Source organism: Perissodus microlepis, chromosome 2 (genome assembly GCF_051167445.1).
Source record: "Perissodus microlepis isolate ML-2025 ecotype Zambia chromosome 2, ASM5116744v1, whole genome shotgun sequence".
NCBI lineage: Eukaryota > Metazoa > Chordata > Actinopteri > Cichliformes > Cichlidae > Perissodus > Perissodus microlepis.
This window is the reverse complement of record NC_140462.1, coordinates 30,033,151-30,046,890: the sequence shown is the minus strand read 5'-3', so window position 1 is coordinate 30,046,890 and position 13,740 is coordinate 30,033,151. Positions and strand designations below refer to the sequence as shown.

The 13,740-nt window shown below is 40.2% G+C and overlaps 1 protein-coding gene across 3 annotated transcripts; it reads left to right on the top strand.

Moving 5' to 3' along the window:
• Positions 1 to 421: 421 nt before the first annotated feature.
• pitx2 (paired-like homeodomain 2) lies at positions 422 to 12,042 on the top strand. 3 transcript variants are annotated; one of them, XM_084955031.1, is made up of 4 exons: positions 422 to 628; positions 4,851 to 4,920; positions 9,353 to 9,552; positions 10,397 to 12,042. In XM_084955031.1, exons 2-4 carry the CDS (start codon positions 4,875 to 4,877, stop codon positions 10,952 to 10,954), a joined length of 804 nt encoding a protein of 267 aa, XP_084811157.1. In that variant the 5' UTR covers positions 422 to 628; positions 4,851 to 4,874; the 3' UTR covers positions 10,955 to 12,042. The 3 variants fall into 3 exon arrangements, with proteins under 3 accessions (XP_084811157.1, XP_084811150.1, XP_084811140.1); XM_084955024.1 differs by lacking the exon at positions 422 to 628 and adding an exon at positions 1,940 to 2,495; XM_084955014.1 differs by lacking the exons at positions 422 to 628; positions 4,851 to 4,920 and adding an exon at positions 8,318 to 8,893.
• Positions 12,043 to 13,740: the final 1,698 nt, after the last annotated feature.

Genomic DNA, 13,740 nt, shown 5'->3' with positions numbered 1-13,740 from the left:
TCAAATGTGAAATATATTGCGTTTCCTGTCTGGTGTCACGCACACAGTGAAGTCAGCAATAGCAAACACTCTGGGGCTGCACTAAGTCCTTGTGAAAGTTTGAGTAAAAGAAGAAAAACATAACTCCTTCAAAACAAAACTTAAACTGAGTCAAACTAGTACGGCTCTGGTTTCAGACTGTGTGTGGTTGTTGTGGCTGACAGGCCGGGAAGTCTATCAACTCTTTAAAGTGGAGGCTGGGATGCGTGCTGATATACATAAAAGCCGGAAAGAGTGTTTTAAAATCCTCTCCAGTATGCAGGAGGAGGAAAAGTTGAAATGTCCAACTACACTGACACTGGCGCGCTGATGTGCTCGTTAAGAATCAGGAGAGAGCATCAGCGGAGCAGGTCACCCTGTTTCTCACATCACAGCCCCATCAGAAATTCTTTCAAGTGTCCTTCTGCGTCGCCAAAGATGACAACGGCGAATCGATAAGCGCTTGAAATGAAAAGAAGCCGTCGGTTTGCCCCCGAGGCGAAAGATTTCATACCCGCCAGCCTTCTCTGAACTTCAGGCATTCCTCTGCACCTTTCTGCGTGAGAAAGAGGAGGCTCTTGACTGATTTTTTTTCTCTTTGTATAAGAAGGTAAGAGGAGAATATAACCGAACCATCATGCCTCTCCAGACGCTACTCACCCTCTTTATCTCTCCGTGCAGGCGGGGCGTGATTTGAAGATGTGCACATGCAGGGCTGATGTTTTCTCTTCTGGCTTCTGGGTCCTTTTACTCACATTTTATGCGATGGTGCATGTGTGTTGGAGTGTTTGTGCATGACTGTCCCATAATACAACAACTAATATTAAAGCACAGAGGTCAAAATTTGAAAGGGCGAGCTGTTTTGGCAAATATGCTTATTTTATTTATTTTTTTCCCCATATTGGTTTGCATTTGACCCATTGTACTCAGTGTGCATGTGTGTTTGGCGAGAGGAAAATTAATAAAATATGGTTTTCTCGGGCCTTTGTGGAAGACTAAGAGGGATTTCTCTTGACTAAAGCCCAGCTTAATTTGATGTCTTTACTCTTACATAAGAAGACCAAATAAGCTATAAAAATTACATTATGGTGGTTCTTATTATTTTTCCATTACATCTATCTATATAAGGTATTTATCAGAAATGTGTTTGGATCCCAGAAATCAAGCCATCCTTTACTCAACAAATTTTGATCGAGGGTGGCGTGTAGATGATGCCCACTTGCTTCAGTGTCCCCATTTGCCTAGAAATTCCCATGTGGATGGGTGCATTAATTACTTGTTTAATGGGAGTATGACTAAAAATGTAAAACAAGGATTAGGCGCGGGGAATGCAGGCCTACGTCCGGTCGGCTTGCCTCACTTAAGATGCGAATGGAAAATCAGCCTGTATCTAACGAAACGGATCTATAAAGAACATTTGCATCCGAGCCAGCTGTTCACTTCATCTGCACATAAATCCGCAACACGATAGCGCTATCTGGCCCCGAAGGAGCCTAATGCATCAATTTAAATACTTTGCAGTTCCAAATATTCAAAATATTGCGTTGTGTAAATTAGTTAAATTATAAATCCACCGCTGTGTGCGATGACACAACAACCAGCTTGTGTAAAATGGACTCATTTTGCTGATTGGATTATAAAAATAAATTTAAAAAAATCACTAAATGCCTTAAAAAGCATTTTATTTAAAATAAAGGCCAGTGAGCTGGTTAAATAAGGAATCTGCAGCCATGCTTGTTGTTTATTTTTGCACGGGCAGAGTTTATATAATAAGCGGTTAAGTGGCTGGTTGTAAATAGGTTGGGTTTAAGCAAATTGAACTGCTCTGTGTTTCGCATGCCTGTCGGGATGGCCTATCAGGAATCTCTGTGTTTTATTTTTTTAACACGCTCTTTTTAAAGATGACACTGAATTTTTGTGTGTGTGTTTGATTATTGTTGAAAGCTGAGACGCTCCGAGTTGCCCTCTGCTAGACTACACAGGCACATGAGCGTACACAAACACACCCCTTTAAAAGCGCGCGCGTAAACACACACAGACACGCATACGCACACGGGGTCCCTCTCTAAGCTCAAAAGCAGGAAAAATTGCGCCACTCTTGGAGCGTCTTTCAAGGGGGAAAAAGTTGAGGAAGACAGAAGAGGACGAACCAAGAGGAGACTCGAATGAAAGCGCCTCCTTCGCAGTTTCTCCTCACTGTAAATAGATGGTTATTTATGCGCATAAATGAAACAATCCTAAAGGTAGTCTGTGCGTCTCTTTTTGGATACATAGTGGGAGAGCACAAGCTACGCTCTGGTTTTCCCCGGACAGAAACGTAAACTTCAGTGCTACTGGATCTTGAAGTTGCTCGGTTTTTCGCTGTAGACAGAACTACTGGTGTCTCAGTGCTTTTGGACGGTGGAATTTATCTCATCTCTGTAGAATAAAACGCCGACGGCCGGGAAAAGCAACGTCCCCACCGGTGTCTACAACTGGTAAGTACAGTAGAAGAGTGGAGACGCTTAAAAAAGTGAGATGTGAGTTAAGGCGAGTGAAGGAATTTGTTCCACCTCGCGCTTTGTGCGCTCTGTGCCTTTCCGATGTAAATTTAAAAGCCATGTTTGCAATATAAAGGAGCATGAAGTGACGTGAGGGCAGGGTTTGCCTTACAGGTCAGTGGATGGTAATGATGTATCGTTAGAAGTGATGGAGTGTGGGGAAATAAAAAAAAAGAAGAAGAACGAGATAAATCAATGTTCAGCCAGTGAGGGCTGTAATAAAATATATCACATAAGCCATTAAAGCTGATTTCAGAATTATACGTTTTATTTTGATTTTTAGCTTCAGACCAGAGCTGAAAATGCATTTTCAAAGATAATGGATAAACTGTGAGTAAAAAAGCTGACAAACAGTGTGGAAACTATGAAATAATCAAGCTGCAAATAACAATTTTAACAGAAAGTGTCCAAAAAGAGTTTAGATGTCATTCACCCTCCTCCGAGTCTGTTTTCGAAACTGAGAGAAAGAAGAAACGGGGGTAAAAGAGGCGACGTTCACGGTCTCACGCCTTTAATTAATACAGGACCATATGGTGGAGGTTAGTCGATTCATCTCCCGGTAAAGGCTGCAGTCTCATGCTCTAGCCTACTGTGTTAATTTCAGAAGTAAAGCCAGTGAGAGGCAATGCCAGTTTGCTGTCTGCACTGGGCCTGATGCCATGTGAGTCACTGATTCATATCAACTGTTGATGGTGAAAGAAGAGAGAGTCCATGAAGTGAGAATGAATGGATGAACAAGATTAATATAAGTAATCATAATACTCATACTATTTTAAAACCGCTCCTATGGGGTAACTGCTGCAAAGTCTAAATAAATACGTGTTGTCAGGTTCAATTGCCGTTAGAAATATTTTGCATTATTATTATTATTATTATTATTATTACAGTTGCCCACATATATCTTTTCAAATTTGACTTAATGAATGAGGCAATTTAAAGATCATACTAAGGTGATGTTCGTCTTAAATGGGCAACTTCCGATTTTTAAAAAAAATGCTTTTCCTCTCTAACTTTAAAGGAAAAGGCACTCTTCGAAATTTGAAGCGTCCTGCACAAAAGACAGACAACAAAAGAAAAAAAAATGCTCAAGTCGTTAATTCAAAGCTGAAATTGCAGTTAATTTTTCACACAATAAAACAAAATTAATAACAATAAATTAAAAAAAAATGTGTGTAACTTCAGAGACTGTGGAGCAGCACGACAGACTGAAATATTGGACGAACCTCTCATTAAATTTCACTGATTAGGTAACACCGAGCCGCATGCAATAACCTTACACCTTGCAGCGTGACCCCCACTATTTCATTTTGCAGCAGGGATATAGAGGAGGGATGCGAAGAACGGTTGTGCAGGTACACAGCATGTAAAACTTAACCTCCAATATCTGCATCTTTTGAATTAAAGGGTGAAAAAAAGAGAAAGAAAAAAACTCGCAGATGATGTTGAGCAGGTGAAGAGAAGAACTGAGGAAAATGGTTAACAGCATGACTGGATGCAAATTTCCCCCGACTTGAATTATCATAAGCAAACATTGTGAGCCTGGACTAATAAAATCCCATCTGTGTAACTTCATATCGAGGTAGTATGAGGGCTGCGATAATGAATTTTGTAATATCCCACCGACAGACATCTCAATCAGACTCTAATCCCATGATTTTACTACGGAATCACTCCACTCCCAACTGCACCAGGCAGCACCAAAACACAGAATCCGGCTCGTGCAAAACACATGACGGGTTTTCCACACCGTGCAAAAATAAGAAAAAAACACATAACGTAAAATCACGATGAGTTTTGAACTGTAATTTATCAGAATTAAGTAAAAAGATGCCTTCAAAACTAAGAGATTATTCACTTGATTATTGCGATCTATTCCTTGTTTTGTGCACACCGGAAGTTAAACTCAAAATTCTTTCAAAAATGGCACGTTCAAACTAAAAAAATAAAAAACTTAAAAAATAAAAAATCTCATCAAGATCCACATTTTGCAATAGTATCATCATCATGCACCGCCGCTGAAATCCCACCATGCTCTTATATATTTTTGCTTTTATGTTTGTCCCATTATCATCATTTGCCATTCACTCAAAAATAAGAGTTTTCAAAAGGAATTCTTTTTCTTTTTCTTTCTTGTTACAATCAAAGGATTGCCCCTTGACCACATCATAGTCCTCACGTAGGCTCCCGAATTATTGACTGGACAGTTAGAGTTTGATGATAATAAACGACTCAGAGGACTTTTTCGCAGTCTCAAATTGTGGCCAATTGTGGCTTTTTTGTTTCTTTTTACAGAAGCTGTTTCTTTGAATTATCAGAATGGACTCCCATTGCCGTAAACTGGTCACCACCTGCGCACAAATAGGTGAGTAACAATTTCAAATTTTCTCATTCTAATAGAAATAAAAAGCTTTTGCAAAAATGTGTATTAGTTTACACAGGTTGATACAATTTTTCACTTCACCTAAATTAAAAGAAAATCATTTAGTAACATAACGAAAAAGAGTGTGTTACTTTCCAAATCTTAAGAAAATGCTTTACAAACCTAGTAACAATATGAAAAAGGTGAATATTTTTTATATTTGTCAACGTTTAGATATCTTAAATGTCCCCAAAATCTCAAAACGTAAGACAATAATATACAATTATTAATGCACTTTTTTGGAAGTACCACAGATTATATTGATACTTACATGTCAATATTAACAAATAGATATTTACATGTTAGGCAACAGGTTTACCAGCGAGCCCAACTTCTTCGTTTGTGCCGTTTCTGATCAGAAGACCAGATTAATTTTTCAGAGAAATATCATTGATTTCCTACATTTTATCTTCACGGCTTCGCTCATATCTGTTTATTCGTGTTTTAAAAGTTGCTTTGTGCGCATATGTGGTATTTTGATGTTTTCTTTTATTTCATTATATTGATGTAGCCTTTTTTATATGCCTGTATTTCGGCCCTTTTACTCCTCAATATGGAGAAGTTGTGAGAGAGCCGAGTTGGTTCGCTATGTTAGAGGGACACCTGGTGGTCGAATGCGGATCAGCACGGCACCAGAGCAGAAAAAGGAGAGCACAGACAACTCTGATCATCCGGGATTTGATAAGGATGGCCGCTTCGCATAGCAAAGTTAATTAGTTAATTTAAAAATATGCTAATGTATGACAAATTACACTGTATTGTTAATTTTACTTTTAATGACATTTAACACAGGAAGGCAGTTTTCACAGATTTTTTTAATCGTCAGTTCTCCTGTAATATGCTGAGAGCCTTTCATATAAATGGTAGTCTCCAAAATCCCTTAAAACCGATATCAGACTAAATTAAAGCTGCAATCCTGAACGACAAAAGGATGGGATTATTAATTATTCTCTCATGTGACACGGAAATTACATCAGGTCTTGTTAGTGTCTTTGACGAATAACCAATAAGTCTTATTGTGTTTCATTTAGTCGACATTGCTGGGTATGTGTGACGGTCGCGTATTGTAGCTTCTTAGCTGCTCGTCGTGAACCACCACCGATTAAGAGTAATAAGATAAGTAAAATCAAAATGGGTGATCGAGAGAGATGCCGGCAAATATAGACACACCAGCGTCAACTGTTTTGCTATAATACATGCAGTGCTTGTTGGATTGACTCCGGGGAAAACTACATGTATAATGAAAGCCAATTCGTGAGGAGGAATATCCTAATGGAGGAATCTGATGTCTGCTTAATCCTATGTAAAAAGCCTTGTCGTCTCCCCTTATATTGACTGAATTGCTAATTAATGGCCCTCTATGGTGGAGGCCTATTGCACGCAGTAATCCGCAGAAGAGAGATAAAGCATTCAGAAGGTAGAAATGAAGAGGAAACCGATAATCCACTTCAAGTTTAGTATTACAATGCGCCTGGAAGAAAAAGGGAGCAACAGACCGTCCGTTATTTAACGGAAAATTAGGCACTAAATAATATTTTATTTGCTATTTTTTTAACAATAAAAGGTATCGTCATTATAAAGGTAATACCTATTATTATAATTATTAATATTATTATTATTGTTGTTGTTGTTGTTGTTGATCTACATGAAATTTGGCTTACTGGTTTTTACCCTTTATAAAGTTTTGTTATTGCAATGATAAATAAAACATTCATTACAATTTAATGTTAATAAAGCCACTCCTGGTGGATTGTAATTGAATTATGATCAAGGTTTTATTGCTCTACATTAGAGGCTTTGTGAGTGTGTGTCTGAGTGTATGCGAGTGTGTGTTGCATGCAGTCTACGGTCTACTGGTATTTATATATGAGGGGCTTTCACGGGATTAGCCCAATAACTTCTTAACAGCGCCAAGTCCCAAATGTGCTGGCTGAATGGGCTTTAGTCTGGCCACGTGGAGGGTGGAAGTGTGATTTTGATGATGATGATGATCTTGATGATGATTATGATGAAATGTGACTAGAGTGTCTCTATATTTAGATGTATGTTTTCACTTGCACTCCTGATCGCACTAACTGGCGCGGATGTTGCCTATCTCTTTATGGTCGCTCCATCACTTCAGCCACCTGTTTGTTACCCAGCTGACGTTTCTCCACCCGCCTATGAAAATCAAAGTCGCATTTGTTTGATTAGACATGTTTGCTTTGCCTTAATGCGGCACAATCTTTTAGGAATTAGATCTTTAAAAAATGTCTCGCATATCAGCTCAAACTCTTTAAAAGTGCTCCATTAGAAATAATTAGTCAAATTAAGAGTCTTATTAGGTTTTCTGCCAAAAAGAACACTTCAGGGGGGGGGGGGGTCGCTGACAACGGCTATGGACTCCAAACACAAAGTGAGGAGAGATCCAGTTAAGCACCCAGATAAAGTAATCTGTCGTCAACAAACTGAGACTGCGTGGTATAAAGCTCCAGTCAGTTGATTTAATGAATATGTGAACCTCAAGTCTGGGAAGGTCAAGAGAGTCGCCTCATTTGAAAACTAGTATGACTGAAAATGCTTTTCCAGGATGGATGTGGGATGAATACGGGATTCAGGGAATAGCAAACCAGTTAAAGTCAGCTTGGTCACGTTTTTGGACCGTGATGTAAATGCACAATAAAACTGAAGGCGCAAAATGCATACATTCAGTATGTTGCCGGTTACCTTTATGTAATTTGAGCACTAGCACTGAGTTAAAACATGCTAGTTAAAATTAAGCATTTTCGTGTCCATATGAAAGCACAATATGCACATGTGCTCTTTTTTAAGGTAATGCTCGCGCCTGGCAATTAGCATCAGTTGACAAGTGCTCACAGACAATTTGGGGTCAAGCTAGCACAGTCCTTAGTTACATTTGTTGTTTGTTCTTTCACGGATTCTTTGTGGTCCAGGAGGTGCTTGTGTTTGATATTCACTCCGCTTTTTTTTTTTCTTTTTTCTTTTTGTGGTTTCAAAACAATCCGCGCAGTGGCTGGCTTTATTCACACGGAGTCCCAGAGTAAACTGCACTGACAGAGCCTACCAGCCTGAAGCTCAACTTGGGTATCAATAGAACTACATCGTTTTACTGGGCCACTGGACCCATCTCATAAAATGAGACCAAACTGTGTTATTTTCATTTTTATTTGGTCTCGGGCTGCTGCGCAACGGCGTTTTGGAGCGCTGCGGGTACACCGTGCGTCCCATCTCTCTTTACATGCTTTTATTTGGAAGAGAGAAATAAGCGCCAGCTCCGGCATAAACACACTGGCAGACATATCTTGTTTCTGCAAGCTCCGGTTGGTTGGGCACGCCGTCATATTCACATGGATGTGCCTGTCAGAGAAAATATGGGCGGGCGCAACATGGTGACGTGGAGGTCTGGAGAGAGGCGCAGTTGGATAGACAGTGCTCAGGCAACAGCTGAAATGAACAGTGAGTGGTGTAGTGTGTGTATGCCTCTGGATCTAATATCACCTACCTGTCCTTGTCACTCTGATAGTCAGGCGAGGTAGCCGCTGTTTTTCACCGATGCTATGGCAAAACTCAATGGCCTATTTTAAAGCGTTTTCCAATTTAAACACAAAGAAGGCTTTATCTCAACCGCAAGAGGATCCGCGAGGTTGTGCGTTTTTTGGAGAGCTGAGCACATTCCGCAGTCGGACTTTCCGCCTACCCTTCCTGTACTAAAGGTTGTGCGATCTTTTACCGATGAACTCTATGAGGGATCCATTAAACATAGACCATCATCACCTAACAGGGAATAAACTTGCCTCCACACACCACACGGCTCTGGCGATGGCCTCTAGTTTGCAGCCACTGCAGCGGTCTGTGGACTCTAAACACCGGTTAGAAGTGCACACTGTGTCGGACACATCAAGTCCGGAGTCTGTCGGTAAGAACCGCCCGGAGTGCAGATGTTCTCTGCAAGACGCCGCAGATGTCATCTTGATTTCAAACAATAGATGGCTCTCATCAGTCAAAGTAAAGGGAGCTTTACATGCATGCAAATAGGCGATTACAGCTGTCATTTACTAAAAGATCATCTGTCTGTGTGCGGCGCTGAGTGAAAAAGTTTCAGTTATGTAAATGAAAACAGCTTGTGTTGTCAATTAAAATTAGCCCGACTTTTTCTGATATTCTCAGTAATTGCGTTAAGTAAAAAGGTTAACTAAAACCCTAGAAGTCAACGGAAATTCAGAACCCAAAATATGAAGTAAACAAAAGATTTATTTTTATAAATCCTTTAAGTGATACTGTTCCCACGGGAGCCTCGGATCGTTTTTTTTCTCTCCTCGCATTGTGCAGGCCATAATCTGGGTGATGACTTAAGTACTTCATTCCCTCTTCACAGAAAAGGAGAAGATACAAAATAAAAATGAAGACTCTTCAGATGACCCTTCCAAAAAGAAGCGACAGCGGCGGCAGAGGACTCACTTCACCAGCCAGCAGCTGCAGGAGCTGGAGGCCACTTTCCAGCGGAATCGCTATCCGGACATGAGCACAAGGGAGGAGATAGCCGTGTGGACCAACCTTACAGAGGCCCGAGTCAGGGTGAGTATTCCCTTGGGTGTAAACAAAAGCAACTAGTGTGTATAAATTCAAGTAATTTGCGCCAATTTTCCGGTTGTCCCATAAATATCCGATACTTTAACATAATTACGCACGCACTGAAAATTTTACGCACGATTGGAATTTGATTTAAATAATGTACAACATAATTTTAAAATGAAAAACAAATAACCGGAGTCTTGTTTAAATATACTTCTGGTGAAAACTCAATTTAATTAGAGCGTTAAGCTATATGTTTATATTAAGCCAAATGGAATTTGAACCCCTTGTACACAATGAAAAAATAATCAGTTTTAGCACAAGTCACAGTTCTCGGCATATTTTAATCTGATGCATAATTTTATTTAAAAGAGCCCAAAAGTGACTCATCCCCGTTTCCAAATGAAGTGTAATTAAACACTTACAATGTTGTTAGCAGTTGAGGGGCTCGACATTAGTCGGTGACAGATACCAGTCGTGTTCTGCTGTTCGTGTGAAAGAGGTGCAAAGCTTGTATTTTGCGATTGTCGCCCTGTGCTTGTGTGATTAAGGTCAGCGTGTTTATGGAAGCATGCAGAGGAATACACATCCTCTGCGCATTAAGATAATGCAGAGAGACCGCAGTGTGTATTCTGCTCAGATAAACACGGAGTTTTTACAGTTTTAATGAAGTGTTAAAACAGTAGGAGACGGGAGTCATTTAATTTGACAATTACAAATTAAATTAATTTTATCAATTTGTAAAGCTCACATATTATCACGGAGCCATATAAATATATCATACTGATAACGATACTGTTGCCTAACAATATACTATGTCTAAACCTCTGCATTTCATTTGCTGTAGGTGTGGTTCAAGAATCGGCGAGCCAAGTGGAGGAAGAGGGAAAGAAACCAGCAAGCAGAGCTTTGCAAAAACGGCTTCGGGCCGCAGTTCAATGGACTCATGCAGCCCTACGATGACATGTACCCTAGCTACACATACAACAACTGGGCTGCCAAGGGCCTCACATCTGCCTCTTTATCCACAAAAAGCTTCCCCTTCTTCAACTCCATGAATGTCAACCCCTTATCCTCGCAAACCATGTTCTCACCGCCCAACTCCATATCCTCTATGACTTCCAGCATGGTGCCATCGGCGGTCACCGGCGTACCGGGCTCCAGTCTCAACAGCCTCAATAACTTGAATAACCTCAGTAACCCGTCTCTCAACTCGGGGGTGCCCACGCCGGCGTGTCCCTACGCCCCTCCGACCCCTCCTTATGTGTACAGGGACACTTGTAACTCCAGCCTGGCCAGCCTGAGACTGAAAGCCAAGCAGCACTCGAGTTTTGGATACGCCAGTGTGCAGAATCCGGCCACTAATCTGAGTGCTTGCCAATATGCCGTGGACAGGCCAGTCTAATACCTACCTGCACTGCAAAAAATAATCATCTTAGCAAGATATAAGAGGCTAGTAGGGACGCTTACAGTTACATTTTTCTCTAAAGACAGTGGGCATCTCTGGTGGTGCGATTGTTATAGACTTTTTTGCGTGTATCAACATTTTGTTTTTTAATTTTTTGGCGATCTTTGCCAGTTGGAATGTTACTTGCAGTATTCCGACCCTTTTCCTTAATACACTGCCACTTGCTCCGGTAAAAATCTAAAATCTAATAGGAAACATGTGGGATTATCCCATCGCATCACATTCATTTTCTTTCTTTTGAAGGGGCAAATGTGATTTGAGGGTGATTACAATCCCAGATAGCTTGCTATGGTGGTCATTTTTTGCAGTGTGAGGGTAATCACAAACAGCCGGCCACAGGAACAAGAGACTACTACAAGTACTTTTTCATTTTTCAAAAAGGGCACTAGAAGACTGAACCACTGAAACAAGCTCAACTACAGGTCGGAGTCAAACTGAAATGGGACTTCTTAGGTTTGTTCCCCTTTTGATGAGTTCAGGCCTGCTTCACACTGCGCCTCAGCGGAAAAGAAAAAAAGAAATAAACGGAGAAAAAAAAGAAAAGAAAAAAAGGCCTGTTTTATTTTTCATAACTCCTCATAAGGGGTTTTCTGGTGGATTTTTGGACGGTACCTATTGACTGAAAAGGTTGTATATATATTTGAATTATCATCTCCTGTTTGTCGAGGCGAATGCGCTATAACCCCACGTCCTCTCCAGGTTCAATTTATCAACGCATGTGGAAAAAAATCTCTAAAAAGGAATCATGTTTTGCTTGCAAACAAAAGGGAATGTACATACTAAAACGCACCAGTTGTGTGTTTCTAACATATTATAAATTTATTATTAATGTCTGTGTGAATATCGATTTAGAATAGCAATTCTGGATTAAAAAAAAAAGTTCAAATCAAAATGTTCCTGCGACAAATTATTTGGTTTTTTGCTCTGTGTATACTATTTGGTACGGAACTATGTTTTTTTTTTCCAGCATTCAAAAACTATTGTGTTTTATTTAATGGAAGTAAATATATTGTTCAAAAACATCATGCTGGGGGATTTTTATTGAATCTTTGTGCTAGTTGTCTGATAGTGGAGTGTAAAGCAATGACAGTCTGTCTATAGCCTTTCGATTATGTGAGGTACTTGTGCGGCTAATCTATAGAGGAAAACAATGGGCCGCTCCAATACACATAACTCCGAGATGCTCCGTCAGATTAACTGCTGAATACATGTCTGTCTGCCCAGCCAAGAGCTTCGGCTGGTCACTGGTGCTTGAAATAACACGGGAATCCACAAAAAGGCATTGGACCACACAACAATGATAACAGTCCATTAGAGGTTGTTTTTTGCTCCCCGTCTTTGATCTCAGAAGAGACGGTAGTTTTCTGAAGTGGCTTATTAGAAAACTTGAAGTACAGCCCGCGATCTGATTCACATCATTCTTTAATATGGATTTTACGATATGTTCGAATTTATCACCTAGTAATTTATCAATCAGCAATGTTTAACAAAATCGTGTTTAGAGTTACATATTCTAAATCCAGCCTCACATCTTTTTTTCTGCCCCCATAACTAATCCTTTCTAATTGTGCATCCCACCTGATTTATACGTGTATATATTTGCCTTTCTAGTATTTGCTTTTGTAACATTGCGCTTTTTTGAGGTATGCTTTTCGTTGTGCAAACGCGACGAAGCAAAACAAACCGTGATTCGCAAGCTTAAGCAAACAAGAGCACACAGAGATACAGAGGTATGTGGGCCGGTGCTGCCTGGAGGAGGCGGGGGATGTGTGCAACTTCATGGCTGCAACCAGAGCGGAGACACCGGGGAGGAAACACCGCGACACTTCCCCACGCAACAAGCCAAATAAATTATCCGAGCCCGGGCAGCCTGTATTTATTCCTAGTGTCGCCCATAAAAATTGATAGCCGTATTTAAAAAATCATTATATAAATGGGCCGATATGACACTGTTTCACAATAAAAATTCAACAGTGTGTTAAAAGAACAAAAGAAATGTAGGTTGAAAAAGCGTAATGTCAAGTTGGATGATGACTCAAGTCGTCTTTTATGAGAGGGTGTTAACTATTATGAGGAAAAATCAATCACGGTCCAAATTTGGGGTGTTTTTGCAAAAGCGCCAAAGAACAAACACGAGATAAGTGTTCTTCTATTTTTACATTTTGAGTTGAAGTGGCCGTCCAGCGGCTTGAACTCCACACCCTCCGCAATTAAATTTTCCTCTCAAAAGCTGCAAGTGTCACCTTTTGATGGAGTTGGTAACGCAGAGCAATAATCAGCTGACAGGGGATAAGCCTAGGCGAATACACAAGTCTGCAGCCTCAATACACAACCACACAATCAACATGTGAACAGAGGGTGACCTGAAGAGAAGAGGCTTGAGTGGGAAATTGTTCATTTGGCTGACAAGGCGCTCAGGAGTGCTTCCCTCTTCTCTTCTGTGAGCCTCTGCAAGGTAAGAGCTTATTAAAGTTTAATGAATGCAACATATGTGACTTTAAGCTGCTGTGTCTGCGCTTTTTCTGACGTATTATTTTATACATTTTCTGCAAAATTACATTAAAAAAAACCTTTGTTTGCATCGTGACTGAATCTGCTCATATTTAAGTGAAATAAAGATTCTAAATTCAGGGAGTGCCGCATCATTTATGCATCAAAATAAGGCTGTGTAAAGCGGAAAACAATGTTCTGGACATAACTACGCTTAACGACACCAGGGAAAC